General features: G+C 59.6%; 2 protein-coding genes across 2 annotated transcripts in view; one reads left to right on the forward strand and one right to left on the reverse strand.

Annotated features, from left to right (window-relative positions):
- The window catches only part of MROH1 (maestro heat like repeat family member 1), a 51,092-nt gene extending 42,448 nt beyond the window's left edge, over nt 1-8,644 (forward strand). Inside the window, exon 35 of the mRNA XM_086630828.1 lies at nt 8,591-8,644. Within this exon, the coding sequence (XP_086486954.1) occupies nt 8,591-8,644 (54 nt within the window). The remainder of the gene's footprint in view (nt 1-8,590) is intronic.
- Nucleotides 8,645-10,485: 1,841 nt separating this feature from the next.
- Nucleotides 10,486-23,826, reverse strand: HSF1 (heat shock transcription factor 1). Its single transcript, XM_086630829.1, has 5 exons — nt 23,708-23,826; nt 23,426-23,603; nt 18,411-18,519; nt 11,634-11,770; nt 10,486-10,809 (listed from the first exon to the last, which is right to left on the reverse strand). Exons 1-5 carry the CDS (start codon nt 23,824-23,826, stop codon nt 10,486-10,488), a joined length of 867 nt encoding a protein of 288 aa, XP_086486955.1.
- Between the last annotated feature and the right edge of the window lie 1,208 nt (nt 23,827-25,034).

Consider the following 25,034-nt stretch of genomic DNA (forward strand, 5'->3'; position numbering starts at 1 on the left):
AAAAGCGGCTCTTCCTCTGCGGGCGGGCACCAGCTGCGCGGGGCCGGGGCCCCGAGGACACCGTGCTCCTTCATCCAGCGCCGGCTCCGGCAGGCGGCCGGGCTGCCGCGACAACGTGGATCACTACTGCCTCCAGAAGACTCTTTTGGTGAAGAGGTTTGGCCGCCCCGGCTGCAGACGGCGGCGGCAGTGCCACGTGTGCCCGCTGGCAGCTGAGCATCCCGTCCTTTGGATGCCCACGAGAAGCTGAGGAAGCAGCCAAGCTGCGCAGAGCGGCAGCAGGAAGGCTTCGCGCGGAGACCGAAGCAGCAGAGATGCAGGAAGCTGCCTGCCGGGAATGTTTTCCCGGAGTTCCGTAAGGATTTGGGCAGGATGATCCTTTGCTGCCACCTCCGCCCCGTTACCACGGACCGATCCTCGTTGGCGGCTCCGCTCCTGCTCGCCCGAGCGCTGGGCAGGAGCGGGGTGCCTAAGGAAGGGAAACGCTTCTTGGAAGCAAGAAAATCACATTTGCAGAAAAATCCTTGGATTTACGGTACGGTACCTACTCCCCGTGGAATTTGCCCTGAACAACCGGAACCGCAGCCGTGCGCTTCGGCACCGCGGTGACCAACGCCGCCGGTGCCAGCCTGCGGTGTCCCGGATTTTAGGTGGCAGGGAGACAGCCGGGCTGCGGCGCGGGCACGGTCCCGGCCTCAGCTCAGCACGTCTCCAGGTACCGTGTCTCAGCCTCCCGTTTCTCCTGAGCTCCGCATCTCCAGCGCTGTTCCTAGAATCATGGAATCATGGAATGGGTTGGGTTGGAAGGGACCTCACAGACCACCCAGTTCCAACCCCCCTGCCATGGGCAGGGACACCCTCCACTGCACCAGGTTGCCCAAAGCCCCATCCAGCCTGGCCTGGAACACTTCATTCCTCCAGCTCAGCTCCTCTTGCCACAGAACGTCCCTCCAAGCAGGTTCCGTGCCCAGAATTAGGGGTCATTAGGGGTCAGTGCTGGGGCCGGTGCTGTTGGACATCTCTGTCGGCGACACGGACAGTGGGATCAGCGCACCCTCGGCATGTTTGCTGTGACACCAACTGCGTGGTGTGGTGGGCACGCTGGAGGGCAGGGATGGCATCCAGAGGGACCTGGGCAGGCTGGAGAGGTGGGTCTGTGAGAACCTCATGGAGTTCAACAAGGCCAAGTGCAAGGTCCTGCACGTGGGTCGGGGCAATCCCAAGCACAAGGACAGGCTGGGTGGGGATGGATGGAGAGCAGCCCTGAGGAGAAGGACTTGGGAGTGCTGGGTGATGAGCAGCTCAACACAAGCCAGCACCGTGCGCTGGCAGCCCAGAAAGCCACCCGTGTCCTGGGCTGCACCCAGAGCAGCGTGGGCAGCAGGTCAGGGAGGGGATTCTGCCCCTCTGCTCTGCTCTGTGAGACCCCCCTGCAGTGCTGCCTTCAGCTCTGGGGTCCCCAACAGCAGAAGGACACAGAGCTGCTGGAGTGGGGCCAGAGGAGGCCACGGAGATGCTCCGAGGGCTGGAGCACCTCTGCTCTGGAGACAGGCTGGGAGAGTTGGGGCTGTTCAGCCTGGAGAAGAGAAGGCTCCGGGGAGACCTTCCAGCACCTCCCAGTGCCTGAAGGGGCTCCAGGAAAGCTGGAGAGGGGCTTTGGACACGGGTGTGGAGTGACAGGACACGGGGCGATGGCTTTGAACTGGAAGAGGGGAGATTTTGATGGGATCTGAGGAGGAAATTCTTCCCTCTGAGGGTGGTGAGGCACTGGCACAGGTTGCCCAGAGAAGCTGTGGCTGCCCCATCCCTGGCAGTGTGCCAGGCCAGGCTGGATGGGGCTTTGGGCAACCTGGTGTAGTGGAGGGTGTCCCTGCCCATGGCAGGGGGGTTGGAACTGGGTGGTCTGTGAGGTCCCTTCCCACCCAAACCATTCCATGATTCCATGATAACGAACCCCCGCACGTTCACTCGCGCTGCCCTTTCCTGGCAAAGACTTTGTTAAATCCCCAACATGAGAAGTGAAACGTTCCCTCCCATTGCCACCCCCACCGGCTCGGCTCGCCGGGACGAAGCCGATGGGTCTCTGGAGCCCCCTGGGTCAGTACTGGGCACCAGTCAGAGATGTGGGGCAGCTCCTGTGCCTGAAACCCCACCAGCCAAAGCGCCGTTGGGACACGCAGGGCGCAGCACCCCGCACGGCACGAGCTCAGCGCCGCACCGACGTTCCCGCTCCGGCGCAGGGGATCCCGTCCCATCCCGCTCCCCAGCGCCGCGCAGCTGCTTGGACCCACCGAGTGTGGTGGAAACCCCAAAACTGCCGGCCGGCGGTTTCAGGGGCGATCACCTCACACCTTTCACGTCCGCGCTGGATGCGCTGGGATCTCAGTTTTTCCAGCCCCTCGGAACAAAACCGCGCTGCCCCGGAGCTCCCGGGAAAAGGCGAAGCGAGAAGCTGGGTTGCAAATTCTGCCTAATTCCAAGTCTTGGAGTAAAAGCCACGTTTCTTCCTTCCCAGTGGGTTTAAGCAGCGTTTAACCAGAGCACCCTCCTCCCCGGAGCTGGGGGGCTGCTGGTGACGGGCTTTTCCCAGCACTTTTCCCAGTGACTCCACTGGGATATCACCTCGGTGGCTTCGTGACGTCCCAGCTCTCCTCTCGCCTCGCGGGGACGGATTCAATCTTTCCAACAAATGTTCCAAGCAAGCTCCATCCCCTCGGGTCGGCGTCAAGCGATAACGTATGTGCTGCTGCTGGAACCCCGAAGCCATAAAGCAGCTCCAGGGGTCAAAATTATTTGGGATGATTTACTGGGAGTTTGCAGACGGTAAACTAATTCCGGCGAGGAGGAATTACGCTGCGAAAGGCCAAGTCGTCGCGTCTGGTCAGATTTATTTTCGTCAAGAGAAATTCTAACTTTGGAGCTCTGTTAGGAACCAGGGCCCCGTAAACGGAGCCTGGTCCGGGGAAGCGCTCTCGGCATCCCACGGCACGGCGTCGCGCGGTCCCCGCAGGAGCCGTGGAGAGAGCCGATAAAAACAGGTGCGGCCGCCGCGGCCAGCTCGCTGCTTTCAACAATCTGGTGAAAATTAAACTTTGGGATACGCTCGGGCTCCTGCTGGGCTCGAGCAGAGCCGATGAATCACCGGGAAGCGACAGCCGGGGGCCCCGTCCCACCGTCCCGCCCCGCGCTCCGCACACCGGCAGCAGCACCGGGAAAGCTGCCGGCACGGGAGCAGCGAGCGCGGTCACGGCGGGAGAGGCGGGCAGAGCCCTCCTTCCTCCCAACAACAGAACTGGTCGGGACTGCGTCCAGTTCTGGAGTCCCCAACATAAGAAGGACATGGACCAGTTGGAGAGGGTCCAGAGGAGGCCACGAAGATGATGCGAGGGCTGGAGCACCTTTCCTATGAGGACAGGCTGAAAGAGTTGGGGCTGTTCAGCCTGGAGAAGAGGAGGCTCCGGGGTGACCTTCTAGCGGTCTTCCAGTACCTCAAGGGGGCCTACCAGAAAGATGGGGAGAGGCTGTTCAGGAGGGCCAGTTGTGATAGGACAAGGGGTAATGGGTTTAAAATAGAGGGAGGTAGATTCAGGTTGGATATTAGGAAAAAATTTTTTACCATGAGAGTTGTAGAACACTGGACCAGGTTGCCCAGAGAGGTGGTGGATGCTCCATCCCTGGAGACGTTCAAGGCCAGGTTGGACGAGGCCCTGAGCAACCTGATCTAGTTGGAGATATCCCTGTTCCTTGCAGGGGGGTTGGACTAGATGGCCTTTGAAGGTCCCTTCCAGCCCTGACCATTCTATGATTCTATGATTCTAAATATTCCCAAATATTCGTCGGGATAAATATTCGTCTCTACCAAGAGCACCGGTTGGGTTTCTCCACCCTCCCACGCAGCCAGCGTGCAGGCGCGTCTGTTGGTGACTGTACCGCTCGGAGTTATGGCAAGGCTGTGCCAGGGCAACGGCACGGGCACGCAGAAATCCGTGCTCTACCGTTCCGCCCCTGCCGCAGGCCCGTGCAGGCAAAGCAAAGCCCAGCGTTGTCGTCCTGAGCTGGTTCAAGGGGTACCCGCGTCCTACCACCCCCAAGGCTAAGCAATGCCACCCCCAAGGTTAAGCTGTGCCACCCCCAAGGCTAAGCTATGCCACCCCCAAGGCTAAGCGATGCCACCCCTAAGGTTAAGCTGTGCCACCCCCAAGGTTAAGCAATGCCACCCCCAAGGCTAAGCCAGACCACCCCCAAGGTTAAGCTATGCCACCCCCAAGGCTAAGTGATGCCACCCCCAAGGTTAAGCTGTGCCACCCCCAAGGCTAAGCGATGCCACCCCCAAGGCTAAGCGATGCCACCCCCAAGGCTAAGCGATGCCACCCCGAAGGTTAAGCGATGCCACCCCCAAGGTTAAGCTATGCCGCCCCCAAGGCTAAGCGATGCCACCCCCAAGGCTAAGCCAGACCACCCCCAAGGTTAAGCGATGCCACCCCCAAGGTTAAAGCGATGCCATCCCCAAGGCTAAGCAATGCCACCCCCAAGGTTAAGCTTTGGCACCCCCAAGGTTAAGCTGTGGCACCCCCAAGGTTAAGATGTGCCAGCCCCCAGGCTAAGCAATGCCACCCCCAAGGTTAAGCTATTTGGAGAGGGACATTTTACAAGGGTGTGGAGTGACAGGACACGGGGTGATGGCTTTAAACTGGGAGACGGGAGATTCCGATGGGATCTGAGGGAGAAATTCTTCCCTCTGAGGGTGCTGAGGCACTGGCACAGGTTGCCCAGAGAAGCTGTGGCTGCCCCATCCCTGGCAGTGTTCCAGGCCAGGCTGGATGGGGCTTTGGGCACCCTGGTGTAGTGGAGGGTGTCCCTGCCCATGGCAGGGGGGTTGGAACTGGGTGGTCTGTGAGGTCCCTTCCATCCCAACCCATTCCATCATTCCATGACTCTATACCACTTCCCTCACAGAGCTGCGGGCTGGTCCCAAGAGATGTGGAATTACAGGAAGTCACTGGTGTAGATCTGGATCCAGGAAAGAAGGTTATATTCTCTGAAATGCCACCCAGTGCCCGACACCTCGCGTGGCACCACCAGAGCCGCTTCAATTGGCACTGCCAGTTTAAAATCCGCACGGCTCCAAGCTGAGAAGCCCAGAGGAAAACATTTGGCTTCGGCGAGTCGCAGCTTCCGGAGCTGGGAAAGCAGAACGGACGCCAAAAGCGACTGCCGGAATTCCGGGTCAGTAACCTGCTGGGAGCCGGGTGGAAGCACCGACGCTCCGCGCCCCGAGACACCCCTGGAAGGTGACGGCCGCTCGCGGAGGGGCCGGAGCTCAGGCTGACCCGTTCCCCACCGCCGGAGCGGGGCTTCCTGGCCTTTCTCCCACGAGGACGTTGCAATTTTAAACTAATAAAAGCTAAAAGCAACCAGAAATAGAAAAGATCCCAACAGTAAGGCTTTGAACCCAAAACTTCTCACGCGAGAACAGCATCTGGGCTGTTGGTGAGGGAAGCGTTTCGGTTACGTAGAGCCCTTTATAGAGCCATGGAAGGGGTTGGGTGGGAAGGACCTCACAGACCACCCAGTTCCAACCCCCTGCCACGGGCAGGGACACCCTCCACTACACCAGGTTGCCCAAAGCCTCATCCAACCTGGTCTTGAGCACTTCCAGGGATGGGGCAGCCACAACTCCTTTGGGCAACCTGCTCCAGTGCCCCACCACGCTCATGGTGAGGAATGGTTTAATGTGGAGACAACTTACTATGGCCAAACTGGTCACAACTGTCTCAGCAAAGCCTCGCAGCTGGTAAGAAGCTGCCACAAGTGAGAGGTGATTCTGCCCAAAGCACTTGCCAAATATCAGCACACAGAAGCCAGAGAAGATGTTCAGCAGCCGATGCTTCAACTGGGCAGCGATCGTGTTGAACTGGGGAGTCGCACGCCAACGCGCAGCCGACGGCACAGGCGTCGGTGCCCCAGCTCGGACACGGCTCGCAGTGCCAGCTGGTCACTTTTGGTCTTGGCTTTTGGCAAAACCAAGTGTCTTTCAGCCGCGGCGATCCCCGGGGTGCCCGTGCGATGTCGGGCTGCGGGACTGCCGGGCGGCACGGCGACGTTTCCAGAGGGTCACTTCTACACCAGTCTGGCACGAGATATCGCGATTTGGAGACTGGGAAAGCGAAAGGGAGGCGTTGGAAGCAGCTGTTGGAAGTAGAGCATGGAACCAAAACCAAGAGGCGAGGCCTCACCGCGACTTAATCTACCGGAATGTCCGAAGGGGGTGTCTCCATACGCTCCAATAAATCCCATTTCTTGACAAACAGAGAAAAACCCACCAGAACAGCACGAGAAGTCGTTTTCGGCCGGTTAACCGTCCGGCAAAGCAGCTGGGAGCAACAGAGGAGCGTGACCCAGTGCGGTGACACGCGTCCCACCTTGACACCCTAATGGGGATTAGGGACGGTTGGACTGGATGATCTCTAAGGTCTTTTCCAACCTAGAAATCTGTGAATCTATGAGTCCCGGTGCCCCCTGAGCTCACCGGAGCCGACAGAAGCTCTGCCGCGGCACCGGTGCCAGGACAAAAGGCGACTCCGCGTTCCGACGGAAGCTCTGCCGTGGCACCGGTGCCAGGACAAAAGGCGACTCCGTGTTCCGACGGAAGCTCTGCCATGGCACCGGTGCCAGGACAAAAGGCGACTCCGTGTTCCGACGGAAGCTCTGCCGTGGCACCGGTGCCAGGACAAAAGGCGACTCCGTGTTCCGACGGAAGCTCTGCCGTGGCACCGGTGCCAGGACAAAAGGCGACTCCGTTTCCGACGGAAGCTCTGCGCGGCACCGGTGCCAGGACAAAAGGCGACTCCGCGTTCCGACGGAAGCTCTGCCGCGGCACCGGTGCCAGGACAAAAGGCGACTCCGCGTTCCGACGGAAGCTCTGCCGTGGCACCGGTGCCAGGACAAAAGGCGACTCCGCGTTTCCTTAGGAAGAGGCACGGCAGCCTCGGGCTCTACGTTCCCCAGAAGGAGATTTGCTCTTTTCGTGCATCTTTCTCCCCATGGCTCACTTGCATGTTGGTTTTTTCTCAAACAGAAACCTCCAGAAACCCATAAAATATCTGGAAGAAGACAAGGGACTTCTGTTTTCTAGCAGAAGCGAAAAACCCACCCTAAAACTACCACAAAAACCCCCAAATACGTCAAACTCAGAGCGGAGAAGCGCGGATTAACCCACGCGAGCCAGGTGGGATCCCCGCGGGCTCCGGCGAAGCGCCGTCCTCGGGAGCAGAACCTCGGGAGCGCTACCCAAGGAGCTGCTGACGAGGAAGAATAAACATTTTCCCACCCAAAATTCACTTTATCTCCTTTCCAGCACGGGCTGGCAGCGCCCGAGACCGACGGCCCGTTATCCCGGCGCGCGTTACTCCGCGACGGCGGCGCCGCAGTTCTCCTCCTCCTTCCAGGGGGACTTTTTTTTTTTCCTCAATCCAAGAAGATTTGAGGAGTTCTGCTCACGACGGGGCAATAAAAGGACATTTACGATGAGCGTTACCCGAATATCCAGTTCAAACCAGTGAAACACCCCCCAGAAGGGCTTTCCCTCCGCTTGCCTCGACCCGTATGTGTTTGCAATCCGCTCCGAAGATCCCGCTCCGACGGAAGACAAGCCGTGACCATAAACCTTTTTTTATGCCAACAGAGCAACTTAATACGAGTTACACCTGTGGACCCTCTTCCCTCGATTCAAAAAACACCTTTAAATGGAAAAAAAAACCACTTTGGAAGGGATTGTGGTGGGCACTAGGAACGAGCTTTGTGCTCCTGGCACCCTGGTCCCTTCGGAGACGACTGTCACTGTTTCAGGTCATGGAAACCCGTCGTGGTTTCCCACCGTGACCGTGCAGACCCCTGGCCGGACGGAGCACTTCTGCGCCCAGCCCTGGTCAGGCACCAGAGCTCTTTGCTGGAAGGGCACGACGGAGCAGATGGAGAACAGCTGTGCCCACGGACCCGCTGCCAGCTCCTACCTGCCCACCTGTCTAATGGGGACGACCCCGTTTCCGCTGGCTCTGAATCCCGCAGAATTTCACGGGATCGATTCTCACGCTGCGGCTAAAGCGCAGGTTTCCTCTTCATCGGAGCAAGTCTACTCAGATCCAAGTTCAACACGGAGAACAAAGTCCCATTTACAGTCAGCTCGTGTTAGAGCCTCCAGGAAAGCTGGAGAGGGGCTTTGGACACGGGCGTGGAGTGACAGGACACGGGGCGATGGCTTTGAACTGGAAGAGGGGAGATTTCAATGGGATCTGAGGAAGAAATTCTTCCCTCTGAGGGTGCTGAGGCACTGGCACAGGTTGCCCAGAGAAGCTGTGGCTGCCCCATCCCTGGCAGTGTTCCAGGCCAGGCTGGATGGGGCTTTGGGCAACCTGGTGTAGTGGAGGGTGTCCCTGCCCATGGCAGGGGGGTTGGAGCTGGGTGGTCTCTGAGGTCCCTTCCCACCCAAATCATTCCATGATTCTATCAGTCTCAAGACGAAGACCTGCTCGTAGGTGGCTGCACAACCCTCCCAGTTCACACAAACCGTTTGATTTCGATTGTCTCACAGGAGCCCATTTACCTGATCAGCCCTCAAAAAAGTGCCGACCACGTCGTTCCGTAACGGGTCGACAACTCTCTTCCTGGAAGGAGGTGGGAAACGTTGCTGCTTTGAGAGGCCGTTGGTTCTCTGTGATGACAGAGCTCCAAGCGCTGCCGTGGGCACTCCACCTCCTGGCTCCCAGACCATTTGTGGTTAATAATGCCAATGTTTGCTTTGGCAAGAGCCAACGGAGCCGCCAGAAGGCAGCCCAGAGACCGACAACGCTCTCATCCTCAATACAGGAGCACGAGCCCGGACACTTCATCTCAAAACGTGCCACAGGACTGGAAAAGCCATGGAAATTTAGACAAGAGCCATGTGGTGGGACCACAAGACCAGGAGCTGGGATTGAAGACGGCTCTTGGTGTCGCTCCCACACAAACCTGTCGTGGCAACGGCGGGGACCGGAGCTGCCACACTAACGGTTTTAGGCAGCTGATGACTTTTCCAGGAAAAGTGAGAAAAAACGGCTTCCAACCCAGGGACACACAGGTTTATCCCGTCGTGGAGACAACGGCGGGCATGTTACTGACCAGTCAGCTGATGTAACTGGTACAGCGGCCGGAGGACTCACACGGATCTCGGTTTGGTTTGGTTTTTAGGGAATCATAGAATCATAGAATGGTCAGGGCTGGAAGGGACCTTCAAAGGTCACCTAGTCCAACCCCCCTGCAAGGAACAGGGATATCTCCAACTAGATCAGGTTGCTCAGGGCCTCGTCCAACCTGGCCTTGAACGTCTCCAGGGATGGAGCATCCACCACCTCTCTGGGCAACCTGGTCCAGTGTTCTACAACTCTCAAGGACAAGCAAGGCTGGGCGCTCGCACCTGGGGCAAGCAGGAGATGAAGAGAATCATCTGGAATGACCTTGGAGACGAGGCAGGTCCTCTCCCGTCCCAGGAGCACCGGAGGTGCTCGGGAAGCGATCTGCAAGCACCAGATTTTGCAGAGAAACCCACCACCAGGGAGGCTTTGGAATGCAGCGCAGAGGGAACACTTTTCCACCGTGAAACTGTCCCCTGGAAACCTCCCACCCTGCTCCATCCGGCACGAAGGGAGAGCGGCTCCGTTTTCCGCGAGATTCCCAACCAACCTCTTCGGAAACAACAGCAGATGGGCATAAAATAAACTTCACTGACGCGTGATTCCACTTTGTGGACACGGAAACGAGGGATGAAACCAATCCAAAAGTTTTAAATGAAGATTATTGATAAAGGTGCCTGAGGGCATCCGACATCCCCCATCCCGTATCCACCGGCCTCAACAGGTCCCTAAGCTCAAAGGCAACTCCCAGAATCCCAGCGCGAGTCCGGCAACCAGCAGGTTCCACACGGACCCCGCCAGCTCCCAGCGCAGCGCTCCGAGATCCCGATCGGGTGGTGTTAACGAACTCCTTCTATGCCACCACCACGGGAAAAGTCACCCCAGGGGGACTGACCGTCTCCAGGGGCAAGGCGGTGTTTGCCGGCGGGACTCGGGATCGCCCGTTTTGCCTCCCAACCCACCGGCAAGTACTGGGTGAGCGGAATCCAGCGGGAATTTAACTGGGTGCAAGCGAGAAGCCAAGAGGCTGGAGGAGGAATTCAGTGTGAGGACAGACGGACAGCAGACGTTATCCCAAACGACTCGGACGCGGGACAAGACGGAAGAGTTGTGCTTGGTGAGAGGAAAAAAAAAATCCCAGCGCCGTGCATTGACCGAAATTTCCAACTGTCCCTCCCGTGGCAGGGGAGGAAGCTCCCGAAGTTTTCCCAGCCTTTCCAACCGACACCTCGAAGCAGAGCGGCGCTCCGAAGGTTTACACCGTGTTTGGGGTCACGGGTTGCTGTGATCCCACGTCTTCAATGGGTTTTACTGGTGTTCAGAAGGTCCCTCCACCACCCCCTCCCTGCCCCAAGCGCAAAGCCCCGGGAAGGCCAGGCGACGCTCCGGAGGCAGCCGGAAGAGAGAGCGAGCACGCGGCAGCCAGCCTCTTCTCAGCTGAGGTCAGGAAAACAGCGTGGGCAGGAAAGAAAGGGCCAAGTCCCACGTCTTCTGCCACCCCCTCCCCACGTACGTACTGCTTCATGGCTATCAGCTTGGAGTCCATGCTCTCCTGCTTGCCCTTCATCACCTGGATGTCCGTCAGCAACTTGGTTACGTTGTCTTGGCGGACCTTGATATCCTCGTTCTTTATACTGGATACCTGGAGACAGAAAGGAAGACGTCAGTGATGTTTTCCTTCCATCCAAACGGTTCTTTAAGCTCCAAAGTTGACACCTTCCCCTCTCGGACCAACCGCCGCGTTCACGCCGAGCGCGGTGTGCCGAGGGACGGAGCCCACCCGCCCACAGGGCACGTCTTCTGCCAGCGTGTCGCTGTTTGAAGACATCAAAGTGTGTCACAGCCTAAAAACCCAACTTTTTGGATGGGAACGGGGTGCCCAGGTGAAAGCGAGGGCTGCACGAGAGCCATCTGCCCATGCAAACCTTCAGACAGGCGTTGGGCCGGGATGTCCTCCCCTCTGACAACCCTAAACCTCCCACCACGCAGCTGCAAAGACCAGGGAGCACATTTGGACTGAAGATGGGAAACCAACATTTGCCCAGAGAAGCTGTGGCTGCCCCATCCCTGGCAGTGTTCCAGGCCAGGCTGGATGGGGCTTTGGGCAACCTGGTGTAGTGGAGGGTGTCCCTGCCCATGGCAGGGGGGTTGGAACTGGGTGATCTTTAATGGCCCCTCCATCCCAACCCGTTCCATGATTCTACAAATGAACCTAATGCTGAAAACATTCCAGAAAAAGACCCAGGAACGAAAGGGACTGGTACCAAGAACCTGAAGCCAGCTGACTAGCAGGATGGCACCGCAGCTCGTACCTGAGCGAGAGGGTGGGACAGCCAGAAGAGCTGCTGGCACAGAACAACCACCACCGACACCAGTGTCCCACCCTTGGGACACGCTGGTGCTTTCCAGGTTGATCCCGCGCTTTTAAACAGTTTATTGAGAGCAGGACCTGCTGCACAAACTTACGCTGGTTACTTTCCTCTTGATGTTCTCCAGGAGACGCTCCTGACCCCGGATGAAGTACGGATGCTGGAATTCGGTATCATCTTTGTCTGGTTTCACCAATCCTCCCTGCTCGATGTGGACGACCTTTCGAAAGCCATCTGAAAATCAAAGGGTAGACAGTTGGAGAGAAGCTTAACGGTCGAGAGAAGTTCAGACAGAAGCTTGTGCTGACCCTCCCTACACGGCCTGAACAGCGAGGGCCACCACATCCTTCCCCTGCCTCAGTTTCTCCCCGGGAGAGCGGAGCCGGGCCGTTCAGCCACCTGCCCTCGGCAACAGCGCGACGCAGACTGCGGAGAAGAGCAGGATCCACCTCTGCATCCTGGCATCGGTCTGAAACCACCTTCTGCTGCTCTTGCAGGACCAACTTGTGCCAATGTGTGGCTGACGGCGCGAGCCGGCAAGAAGGAAGGATGAAACTACTGGAACTAAACCAAGAGTCTCAAATTAACCTCACCATTCCGATGGGATCTAAGGAAGAAATTCTTCCCTCTGAGGGTGGTGAGGCACTGGCACAGGTTGCCCAGAGAAGCTGTGGCTGCCCCATCCCTGGCAGTGTTCCAGGCCAGGCTGGATGGGGCTTTGGGCAACCTGGTGTAGTGGAGGGTGTCCCTGCCCATGGCAGGGGGGTTGGAACTGGGTGGTCTGTGAGGTCCCTTCCCACCCAAACCATTCCAGGATTCCATGACTCTATGATTCCATTTCCTGACCAAAGCCCCTCATTCAGAGGGGATGTCCTGTTACACGAGCAGACGGCGTCTCGCCTTGCCCTTTCAATGCAGAACAAGACGAGGACAGACACGCTTCACCAAAACTTTTCTCTAGGATATCTCCAGGAAGAGACTCGAATCCCTACCACACACTCCAGGAAATCTCAGGGAGCTTAAGTTTTATGAATTCGGGGAATAAAATGGTTCCTGAGGGCAACCAGCCACGCGCCCAGCAACACCCACGCTGCCGCTGAAGCACCACCGCCGGTTGCTGCGCACACCAACGGGAACGCTCCGGAGACGGAACCATGCGAGTGTCCATCAGCACCCAACGGGAGATGAGTTATGATGACATTTAACTGAACTCCTGAGCCTTCTCCGTGCCTTCCCACAGCGGCACGTGCCACCGTGCTGTACGGGTCCATCAGGCAGACTACCGGAGCTGGCACATCTGTGATGGATTGCCACGTTCCAGGCACCCGGATCCTTCACCTGGCAAGAAAGAGCAATGTTCTTACAGCAAAGGGCACCTCAAGGCACTGAAGGTAAATAGGTGACTTCCCACCGGCTTCAGAGCCTTTCCAGAAAGCTTCTTCCCAAAGGAGCTGTACAGCCCTGCTAGGACAGCGCCGGCAACCTCGGCAACAGGGCTAGTAGCCCTGAAGCAGACATTCCAGTGATCCATCTCCTCACCTTATAGAATCATAGAATCATAGAATGGTTCGGGCTGGAAGGGACCTTCAAAGGTCACCTAGTCCAACCCCCTGCAAGGAACAGGGATATCTCCAACTAGATCAGGTTGCTCAGGGCCTCGTCCAACCTGGCCTTGAACGTCTCCAGGGATGGAGCATCCACCACCTCTCTGGGCAACCTGGTCCAGTGTTCTACAACCCTCATGGTAAAAAATTTTTTCCTAATATCCAACCTGAATCTACCTCCCTCTATTTTAAACCCATTACCCCTTGTCCTATCACAACAGGCCCTCCTGAACAGCCTCTCCCCATCTTTCCTGTAGGCCCCCTTGAGGTACTGGAAGACCACTATAAGGTCACCCCGGAGCCTCCTCTTCTCCAGGCTGAACAGCCCCAACTCTTTCAGCCTGTCCTCATAGGAAAGGTGCTCCAGCCCTCGCATCATCTTCGTGGCCTCCTCTGGACCCTCTCCAACTGGTCCATGTCCTTCTTATGTTGGGCGCTCCAGAACTGGACGCAGTACTCCATCTCCTCACCTTCATTCTAAAGCCCCCAGTCCTTTTTTTTTTAACAGTGAAATCCATTTAGTTTTCTGCTGGAAAAACACCGGGATCCATCATGAGCGTTACCGGAGTGGCTCGGAACGCAGTGGTTAAAAAAAAAACCCCAAACAGCTTCCTGCACTTCCAGCAGAAAGTGACTGGGAGAAATGACACCTTGTTGTAGGGCTACGAGCCAGCTGGCGGTTATTCCGGCGATGCGGACAAACGGAAGGCCCCGGTCACGGCGCGCAGAACGTGCCCCGCAGCCCCTCCAAGGGCCGGTGCTGAAAGGCAACGACAACGTCATCCTTCCCAAAAGCCCGGGAACGCTCCCTGCAGCCCACATCTGGAGCAGGAACGCGAATCCCCGACGGACCCTCCGCGGGGGAGGCGCAGGGAAGGCATCCTTCATCCCATCGCCGGGAACCCGCGGCCGAGGCGCGCCGGCAGAGCCGGGAGGAAGGAGAGCAGGCTGCCGCGAAGCAACGCCGCCGGGATAATCCCGGAACGCTCCCGCGAGCCGGCAGGAAGGAGCAGCGACGCGCAAGCGCGCATCAATCTCGAAGCGTTTACGCGGTCAGGTAGTTCCTCTCGATTTCCTCGCGCAGCCGAAGGGTCCCGGGAGGATTAAGCAGGAAGGGGGGAAGGAAGGAGGAAGGAAAGTATTGCTGGATGAGCAGAGGATGGGGAATGAGCGGCGCGGAGATACTCGATCAGAACAGCAAAAGCTTTGGACAGTCCTCCATCCGCGTGCCCAACCTGGAACACCAACTCACAGAATCATGGAATCCTGGAATGGTTTGGGTGGGAAGGGACCTCACAGAGCACCCAGTTCCAACCGCCCTGCCATGGGCAGGGACACCCTCCACTACACCAGGGTGCCCAAAGCCCCATCCAGCCTGGCCTGGCACACTGCCAGGGATGGGGCAGCCACAGCTTCTCTGGGCACCCTGTGCCAGTGCCTCACCACCCTCAGAGGGAAGAATTTCTCCCTCAGATCCCATCGAAATCTCCCCTCTTCCAGTTCAAAGCCACGGCTCCCAACTTCTTCTCGTACCAGAAGAGGAACCAAGGTGTCTCCGGAGAACGTTTCCATCTGAGCTCGCAGCAGATTACATATTTTTTTGCCTGTGCCCGTGCCCAGAAAGGTGACCAAACCTCAGCAGGTGCTGTGAAAACACCAGTTCTGGAGAACCTCCTAATTCCTACTCGGGTTCTGCACCGGGATCCGCAGCCCGAAAGTCACCCTGCTGGACTATTCACCCGGCCGGGATAACGAATCACCGGGATAACGAGCTTCAGGTAACACAGAAACACACAATTCTATTAAAAACGAAGCGATTTGAGAAAAACCAACAACTGCACAGCTCTACTGTGAAGGACAAAGTCCCAAAAACCCCTTGTTTTGTTTTGGGTGTTTTTTCCTTTACCATGTGTCCCTCAGCAATCCCTCCTCCTCAGACAGGACGAGCAGCGTAGGGACAAACTGCATTTTCCTTCACAATGGGACATCCACCCACCAAACCACCCAACTCTAAACCAAAACCAGTCCTCACGCCGCCACCAATCATGAACCAAGAAATTCCTTTCAAAATTGAGGTCAATCAAAGCCTCCGTGACCCAGAGTGGGGAGAACAGGATCAAGGTTAAACCACGGATTGAGCTTGGAAAAGCAGCTGCAAACACCTGAAGGTGGAAGTCACGTTCACTCGTTTTCCAGCACAAGATGTAAATACTCAACATTCCTACATCCCGCTGTCGCCGCAGCGTCATGGAACACGTAGCAAAGATCCAAAAGAGTGGCCAAGGGCAGGAATTTTCTTATGGAGAACTCAACTCTTGAGGTCTTCAAAAAACATCTCCGTTCCTTGTCTGATCAGAACATGTTTTTTCCAGAAATACTGAACCTCTTGGCACAGGTGGAGTTAGAAAGAAGTTTCATCCCTGTCTTAGCTTAGTCTTGGAGGTTCATCACTTCTTCTTGATCCCTTTCCAAAAGAACACCTTACCACTTGGATGTGCTTTTGTGCCACCACCTCATTCTGCTCCGGCTCTTCCATCCCTGCCACTAAAAGCTGGAGCTGACACCGGAATGGTAACACCCAACGCTCAGGTTGATCCCATGCCAAGGCGTTCCAGGACATGCACGTGCCGAAGGCATCTGCAGACGTGGGCTTCGGAGGGAAACACCACCCTCCTCCCTCCCAGCGCCAGTCGAATGCGGTGACGGGACAGACAGGAGAAGTGTGGCTGGAAAAGTGGCTTGGAGGGGGTAAGCAGAGCTGCTGAAGGAGCCTGTCCTTCTGCAGGGTGACCTCCCACCCCTCCGCCTGCAGGCAGGAGCTCTGAGCCTTCCCACCTGTCCTCCGACCTGTCCTCCAGCAAAAGGAACAGCCACCAAGGTGAAAGGCACCGAGAAGTCATATTCTGGAGGTGTAAACAGCACGATGACATCCTTCTTCTCCTGGAAGGTGGATGAGGAACTGGCTGGATGGTCACACTCAAGGAGTTGTGGTCAATGGCTCCATGTCCCAGTGGAGACCAGTGACGAGTGGTGCTCCTCAGGGGTCAGTACTGGGGCCGGTGCTGTTGGACATCTCTGTCGGTGACACAGACAGTGGGATCAGTGCACCCTCGGCATGTTTGCTGTGACACCAACTGCGTGGTGTGGTGGGCACGCTGGAGGGCAGGGATGCCATCCAGAGGGACCTCGACAGGCTGGAGAGGTGGGTCTGTGAGAACCTCATGGAGTTCAACAAGGCCAAGTGCAAGGTCCTGCACGTGGGTCGGGGCAATCCCAAGCACAAGGACAGGCTGGGTGGGGATGGATGGAGAGCAGCCCTGAGGAGAAGGACGTGGGGGTGTTGGGTGATGAGAAGCTCACCATGAGCTGGCACTGTGCGCTGGCAGCCCAGAAAGCCACCCGTGTCCTGGGCTGCACCCAGAGCAGCGTGGGCAGCAGGTCAGGGGGGGGGATCCTGCCCCTCTGCTCTGCTCTGTGAGACCCCCCTGCAGTGCTGCCTTCAGCTCCGGGGTCCCCAACAGCAGAAGGACACGGAGCTGCTGGAGCGGGGCCAGAGGAGGCCACGGAGATGCTCCGAGGGCTGGAGCACCTCTGCTCTGGAGACAGGCTGGGAGAGTTGGGGCTGTTCAGCCTGGAGAAGAGAAGGCTCCGGGGAGCCCTTCCAGCACCTCCCAGTGCCTAAAGGGGCTCCAGGAAAGCTGGAGAGGGGCTTTGGATGTGGGTGTGGAGTGACAGGACAAGGGGTGATGGCTTTAAACTGGAAGAGGGGAGATTTTGATGGGATCTGAGGGAGAAATTCTTCCCTCTGAGGGTGCTGAGGCACTGGCACAGGTTGCCCAGAGAAGCTGTGGCTGCCCCATCCCTGGCAGTGTTCCAGGCCAGGCTGGATGGGGCTTTGGGCACCCTGGTGTAGTGGAGGGTGTCCCTGCCCATGGCAGGGGGTTGGAACTGGGTGCTCTCTGAGGCCCCTTCCCACCCAAACCATTCCATGATCCTGCGATTCAAACGCTGTAGTGGATCACGAGCCGAACTCCAAGTTCAGTGTCACCGCCCTCCGGACACGGAGCCCCTCTCCTCACTCTCTCCAGGGATGCACCCGGCGCTGGCCACGGCGCTTCAGCAGAGCGCTGGAACAACGCCCGCTCAGAGGGGGATGGGAATGATCAAGGGCTGGAAAACAACCTGAGAAGTAAAAAACCAGGCTGTGTAGCCTGAAAAGAAAAAAAAAAAGGAAAAAAGAAGAAGGGGGAAAAAGACCTTCAGCAGCACCAGCCTGCCCCTGACAGCACTTCCTTGATGAACCTACGGAATGTTGATTACGGAGGCTTGGGAAAAACAGGTTAGCTGCACCATCACCAGGGACAACAGAGGAAGAGGATGCTGTCCTGAAGCGGAGGACTGGACTGAAGGATGGCGAGCCCCGTTCTCCTACAATTCCATGGATTTTCTGTTGGAAACTACTGCTGGTCAGAGGAGGAGGTTTGGATGGAGAGCCCTGTTCTCCTACGATTCCATGAACTTTTGGTTGGAAACAGCTGCTGGTCAGAGGAGGAGGTTTGGATGGAGATTACTGTTCTCCTACGATTCCATGGACTTTTGGTTGGAAACAGCTGCTGGTCAGAGGAGGAGGTTTGGATGGAGATTACTGTTCTCCTACGATTCCATGGACTTTCTGCTGGAAACAACCACTGGTTAGAGGAGGAGGTTTGGATGGAGATCCCTGTTCTGCTACGATTCCATGGACTTTCTGTTGGAAACAACTGCTGGTCAGAGAAGGAAGTTTGGATGGAGAGCCTTGTTCTCCTACGATTCCATGGACTTTCGGTTGGAAACAACTGCTGGTCAGAGGAGGAGGTTTTGTCACTGCTCCACGCGACGCTGAACTTATGCACGTGTGGTGGGCCTGGCTCAGCAGCAGCGTTCTGGAGCAGGTCCTCCTTCCCGACATGGGATGGCGCAGAGCGCCGTTGGAACCATTAATGTTGGGTGAACACAAGGAAAGCATTCCGAATCCCGCGCTAAGAAGCAGGGAATACCACAAGAAAAGAAGTCTGAGAGTCTGAAGTTCCTTACACTTAGCAGAAGTTCTCCGTTTCCGAAGTTCTCATTCCCTTCAGCTTAAAAATCCCACTTTATCCCCAAAACCCGAGCGATTGCAACGCCAGCAAATTCTCCCAACGCCAGGAAACGTGCCCTCGGGCAGAAGAGGGGCACCTGGTTTCCGGAGGAACTTCCCTCTTGGCGCTCCGAGCTGCCCAGGAGATACTCACACATGTTGAGCTGCCGGACGAAGCTGGCCATGTTGTTATGCTTGAAGTACTTGGGAAGCACCTCCTTGGCAAACTGGCCTTGGTCAAACACATGGAAGCTGTTTCCGCTCTGTCAAAAAACCAAAAAAAGAAACAAAAAACCCAAAATGAGACGTTATCCACCGCCATTCCGGATGGCAGCCGGCCCGCCCCGGTGTTTCACACCCCCAAATTCCGCGGCGCTGCGGGTGACATCCGTGACGGCTCCGTCCCTCGGAGCCCCAGGGAAGAAGGTGGCTCCGGAGCTCCGTGGGAAGCTCTCACCCCCTGCCCAGCCCCAGCTCCCGGGAACGCCGCTCCGAGGGACCTCAACCATTGCTCTGCTCCCGATGCAGCCGGAGTTCGGCACGGTGCCACGGTGCCCCCGAGCCAGGGTGCCCGCCCACCGGAGCTTTCCCACCCGAGGGGCTAAATCCATCTCCCTGCGCTCGGCCCAGAGGAAGAACATGTCCCTGTCGGTTACGGGGACCAACCATCCGGCAGCGCCGGGATCCAGCTCCGGCCGCGGAGAACCAGCGGAGCACAACTCCCAGGACTCGGAAACCAACCCGGGAGCCACAAAGATCAAACCTCGACTTGCACAACTGTGATCCCTCCACTTCTCCCAGTTTATCTTATTTTCCCATTTACAGCAACGACGTTCCGAGCCAGTTCCGACAACCAGGGCAGTCTGACTGCAAACATAGAATCATAGAATGGTCAGGGCTGGAAGGGACCTTCAAAGGTCATCTAGTCCAACCCCCCTGCAAGGAACAGGGGTATCTCCAACTAGATCAGGTTGCTCAGGGCCTCGTCCAACCGGGCCTTGAACGTCTCCAGGGATGGAGCATCCACCACCTCTCTGGCCAACCTGGTCCAGTGTTCTACCACTCTCATGGTAAAAAATTTTTTCCTAATATCCAACCTGAATCTACCTCCCTCTATTTTAAACCCATTACCCCTTGTCCTATCACAACTGGCCCTCCTGAACAGCCTCTCCCCATCTTTCCTGTAGGCCCCCTAGAGCTACTGGAAGACCGCTATAACATCCGCATCCGCAAACCAAGGGAGCCGATCCGGCGCCCCGCTCCTCTCGGAGCAGCGGAAAGCAACGCGTGCTGGTAGGGCACGAGCCACGCTGACCAAGGAATTTCCATTTTCCACTGTGAGGGATAAACATTTTCCAGGTGCCGATTTGAAAAGCAGGAACAGGAGGAAGCGCTCCTGCCCCACCGACCCCGCGGCACTCGTTTGGAAAACGCGTTGGCAGCCCCGAGCAGGGCGCCCGCCGGGAAGGAGGAGTTGTTTTGGCTGGGATAACTGTCTCGCCCAGCGGTCAGGATCGCATCCCAGCCCTGGAGCTCTCCGCTCCATGGTGCCGACTCATCGGGTGTGGTTTCCATCACCTTTCTGGCACGCGGAGCGGGAATTCTACCGGCAACACAAGCACCTGCGAAACAGCCAAAGAGGGATTTTCACCCTGGCAAAGCGACACGGGAGCTCCGAACGTGTTTTACTGCTCGGATTCGCTTCTCGGACGGAGTCCTGCTCCTGGATCCATCCTCCTGCTCGGATCATCCCACGTACCACCAGCACACGGCGCTGGCAGAGCACCGGAGGAGGACGGAGCCCGAGGAGACACCAAGGAGTCGCTGCCCGGCCACAGCAATCCATCAGCCAGGCTGATGCGGGCCTGCAGAACTCCAGTTCCCACCAGTTCCCAAGAGTGACCCAATGGAAGCACCTCTGCGAGCTACGGGTTTATTCCAAGTTGACGGTTTGGACTTGATGGTCCACGGCTGAGTTTCTTTTTTTGATTTTTGCGAGGATGTGGAGTGACAGGACACGGGGTGATGGCTTCACACTGGAAGAGGGGAGATTTCGATGGGATCTGAGGAAGAAATTCTTCCCTCTGAGGGTGCTGAGGCACTGGCACAGGTTGCCCAGAGAAGCTGTGGCTGCCCCATCCCTGGCAGTGTGCCAGGCCAGGCTGGATGGGGCTTTGGGCACCCTGGTGTAGTGGAGGGTGTCCCTGCCCATGGCAGGGGGGTTGGAACTGGGTGGTCTGTGAGGTCCCTTCCAACCCAACCCATTCCATGATTCTGTGAGATGAGGAACGTGTGAGATGAGAACCTGGCCCAGAACACTGCCAGGGATGGAGCTTGGGTGGTCGTTGAGCAATATGAAACCATGGTCTGAAAGTTTACGTTTCCTTAGCCCAGCAGAACAAAGCCGGGAAAAAGATAAAGCCTGGATGAGTGGGATCCCGTAGTTCTCCAAGCCTCCCGTAGTTCTCCAAGTGGGATCCCAAAGTTCTCCAAGCCCCATCCAAGCTGGCCTGGAACACTTAATCTCCAGCTGCCCGTCTGGATTTTCCATACAATCCTTTCTCGGGGCACGTGCCCTGCCTTGAGGCAGCGCCGGTTTTGAGAGCAGCAGGGAGGGAAGCGGCGTCTCCGCGCACCGAGAGCGAAGCCATCAGGAATCCCGTTCCGGAAGGACCCCACCGGTGACAACCACTTCCAGCAAAGAGCAATTTTCCAGGCGTGGGAGAGGAGCTCGGCGCTGACCTCCGGAGAGCCGGGCTCCAGCCTGGCAGGCGAGCTGCCCGCGGGGTTGTTCCCTGCACTCTGCTCCCATCCACCGTCCGAGCGCGCCGCCGGAGCCGCCGGACTGCAACGCCGCGGCACAGGAAGCGGCCCTGGCTCACGTCCCGCTGCGGATCCGCTCCCGCCGCGGGCTTCCCAAGCCTGAGTCACTCTCTCCAACAGCCCAGCCACCCCTCTGGGTCCAAACCAGGGCGAGCCTCAGGGTCACTCGTTGCTCATACTGGTCTGGACTGTGACAGAGGCCCTGCTGGAGCATCCCGTGGCCCTTCCTGCGCGGGAATCCCGGAGCGCAGCCGACACGGGTCCGCCGGCAGCACGGGGTTCCGCCCAGACCGCCGACACGAGGACTGACGCCCGGGCTCGGCACGTTCCCAGTTCAGGTTTGAGGCTTGGACAAGAGTGACTTGTCTGGGAGGGACCAAATTTCACCGCTTCCTTCCAACGGTCCGTCCCAGGAGCTTCTTCGTGCTCTCCCACCCCCTCCCTCCCCACCTCTTCCATCCCCGTTCCCGAATGAAGAGGAAGGAGCTGGTGGCTCCGAACCCGACGCTCCCTCCAAGACGAGCAAGACACCAGCAAAGCGTCCGCCGCCGGTGTCCCCGAGCCGGGATCCTTTCCCGCTACCAAGGGATGCTCTGAAGACACGACGCCACGACATGCGGAGACAGCCAAAAACCGGGCACCAACTGCAGGAGAAGGGATGTCCCGCTCCGTCCCCTCATCCACCTTTCGCTACCGTCAGCCCCCAGGACCCCTCCGAACCGGCTCGGCTGCTTCGCTCCGGCAGCCGGGATGGGCTCAGCAGAGGGGCCAAGGATCAGCGAGGTGGACAGGACAACCCGGACACGTCTCCACGGCTTGCCCGGACCCTCCTGCACCTGCAAGGTTGGCACGCTGCGGCTGGCACCGACTTATGAGCTCCGGTTCTCCGGTGCGGTGATTTTGCTCAGGAGGGGCCAGAACTACGGCCAGGACGCGGCCACGGCAAGGCGAAGGCAGCCATCTCCCAGCCCTTCCCCGTAAGCCGCAGTCCCGGGTGCCGTCATGCCAGCCCGGCACCCTGCTGGCACCCGGGAGCGGCCCGGACCCACCTCTGCCAGCCCTACGATGTGTCAGTCCACGGAAGAAAAAGCAAACCCCATTTTCTGCCAGTTTAGCTCCCTCTGGATCCCGGTGAGACTTGGGGCTGCCAGGAGGGAAGAGGAGAGTGTCGGATCACCGGCAGACAGGGCCAGGAGTCATAAAAACGAGCCAAAGACGCAGCCGGGACTCTGCCCCCGAAGCGGGCACAGCTTCCTGCCCCTGCCCTCCCCGCTCCAGCCCTTCTCGGAGCTTTTCCCGAGCTCGGTTCCCCAAGAGCAGGACAAGGGAAGCAGGTGGGGAAGGTTTGGTGTTACCCCAAGAGCTCCTGCGGAGCCAAGACAGAGGTATGTGCATGACAGCAGCCAACAGAAGATCGTGGAATCCTGGAATGGGTTGGGTGGGAAGGGACCTCACAGACCACCCAGTCCCAACCCCCCTGCCATGGGCAGGGACACCCTCCACTACACCAGGTTGCCCAAAGCCCCATCCAACCTGGCCTGGAACACTGCCAGGGATGGGGCAGCCACAGCTCCAGGTCGGGAGCCAAACGGCAGGAAAACCTCTTCCCTTCCATTCAAAATCCCAGAATTCTTCGATTCCCAGAATTCAGAGATTCCAGCTAAACACGGAACCGCCTCTGGAAAACAGCGTTTGGCTCTGGGTACTCCAACCTTCCAGGCAGAACTTTCGCTTCCCTAGGCAGCTGGAAAAGTTGGAAAAACGGGAATCCCACGGCTGCTGCAGCCACCGCTCGGGCCGGTGCCTCCGAAACGGCGCTGGCAACGCGGCACCGGGAGGCTGCGGAGCATCCCCCGCCACGGGGACGGTCAGCGGAGCGCCGGGACGCCGCTTTTTTATCCCGCGGGAGCCCCGGACAGCTCCGTTTTCCCACGGGAGCCCGGGACACCTCGTTGTTTTCCCCGCAGGAGCCCGGGACAGCTCGGTTTTCCAGGGATAGCTCGGTTCTCCCGCAGGAACACGGGACGGCTCGGTTCTCCCGGGATAGCTCGGTTTTCCCGGGACAGCTCGATTCTCCCGCGGGAACACGGGACACCTCGGTTCTCCCGGGACACCTCGGTTCTCCCGCGGGAGCTCGGTTTTCCCGGGACAGCTCGGTTTTCCCGCGGAAGCTCGGTTCTCCCGGGACACCTCGGTTCTCCCGGGACACCTCGGCTTCCCCGCGGGGCCGACGAGCGCCCAGGCGGGACAGCCGCCCGTACCGCGGAGGAGGGAGACCTGGCCGTGCCACACCGGGCCGCGGGCCGGGAAAAGCCGCTCGGTCCGCCGCCGCGGACCGGGACTCACCGGGCTCCAGCAGATGAGCGCGTCGGTGTCGGGATCCTCCACCAGCGTCCAGAGCTTGGTGAGGAACGCGGGCACGTTGCTGCCGCCGGGACCGGCGCCGCCGCCGCCGCCGCCCCCCCCCCGCCGCCGCCGCCGCGCCGGGCCCCTCCATGGCGGCGGCTGCGCCCTGAGGGCCCGGCTGCGAGGCCGCGGGGGCGGGGAGGCGCCGCCGGGCCGGGGCGGGCGGGCGGCTCGGGGCTCAGTGCCGCCGGCGGGGCCGAACCGCCGCCTGCGCGCCGTCACCCCCGCGGCCCAGCATGGCCGCCGCCATCTTGGGACGCCTCCGAGACGAGCCCCGCCGCCGCGCGCATGCGCGGCTCCGCCCCCTTCCCCGCCGCCGGGCCCGGGGGGGCGATGCGCATGCGCAAACTCAACCAGCTCCCCCCGCCCCGCCCTGCGTGGGGGGGGGGAACAACACCACCCCTCTCTGCGCATGCGCATTTCTGCCGCCGCGCCGGCTGCCCCGAGCGGCTCGCCTGTGCGCATGCGCGTCCCGCCGGCTCGGCGAGCGCTCTCCGCGCATGCGCCCTCCGCGCCGGGTCAACTCTCCCCTTTGACCCCCCCTCCGCCGGGAGCGCGCGCCCGCCGCTCGCGCCGCCCCTCCCCCGGGAGGGCGCGTGGGTGCTGCCGGGGGGGGGGGGGGGGGAGGGGCTGAGGGCGGCGGAACGGCGGCGCCCGGGGCCGCGGGGGGCGGGGCCGTGACCTCTGACCCGAGCGCACGTGGTGCGCGGCGGCGGCGGCGCACGCGGAGCCGCGAGGACGGAGCCATGGAGCAGGTCGGGGGGCGGTTGCCATGGTTACACGCGTGGGGGGAGGGAGGGGAGGGGGCGGCGGGGCCCGGGCCGGGCCCGGTGGGGCCCTGGCGGGGCGGGGGGGGGAAAGGACCGGGCCCGGTGGGGCCGTGGCGGGGCGGGGGGGGGAAGGACCGGGCCCGGTGGGGCCGTGGCGGGGCGGGGGGGGGAAGGACCGGGCCCGGTGGGGCCCTGGCGGGGCGGGGGGGGAAGGACCGGGCCCGGTGGGGCCCTGGAGGGGCTGGGGGGGAAGGACCGGGCCCGGTGGGGCCCCCCCCGTGATCGGGGCCCGCGCCGCTGCCCTGACCCCCCCCCCGGCCGGTCCGTTGCAGCCGAATCCCGCCGAGGACAGCGAGGAGCTGACGGACAGCGCGGAGAGCGTCTACTCGGGGCTGGAGGACTCGGGTAGCGACAGCGCCTCGACAGAGGAGGAGGAGGAGGAAGAGGAGGAGGAGGAAGGCCCCGGCGGCCGCTCGCCCCCCCGGACGCACGTAAGGGCCCCGAGCGGGCGGGATGTGGGGGCCACCGTTCCATGTGGAGCCAAACGCGGCGTTTTTCCCGGCCCCCAGCACCACCCGTGCCTGAGGAGGAGGAGGAAGGGGCGTGAGGAAGGCCCCGGTAAACAGGGGGGAAAAGCATCCGGATTGTCCGTGTGGAAGCTGGTTTTCCGCAGGGACATGAGCCGTGTGGCATGGCCGGCACGGCGCCAGGGAGCCCACGGAGGTGCCAGGGAGGGATCCCCCGGGCTGGGCACCCGTGTTCCCAGTGCCCGGCGGCCA

The sequence above is a fragment of the Tauraco erythrolophus genome, unplaced genomic scaffold (genome assembly GCF_009769465.1).
Source record: "Tauraco erythrolophus isolate bTauEry1 unplaced genomic scaffold, bTauEry1.pri scaffold_52_arrow_ctg1, whole genome shotgun sequence".
NCBI lineage: Eukaryota > Metazoa > Chordata > Aves > Musophagiformes > Musophagidae > Tauraco > Tauraco erythrolophus.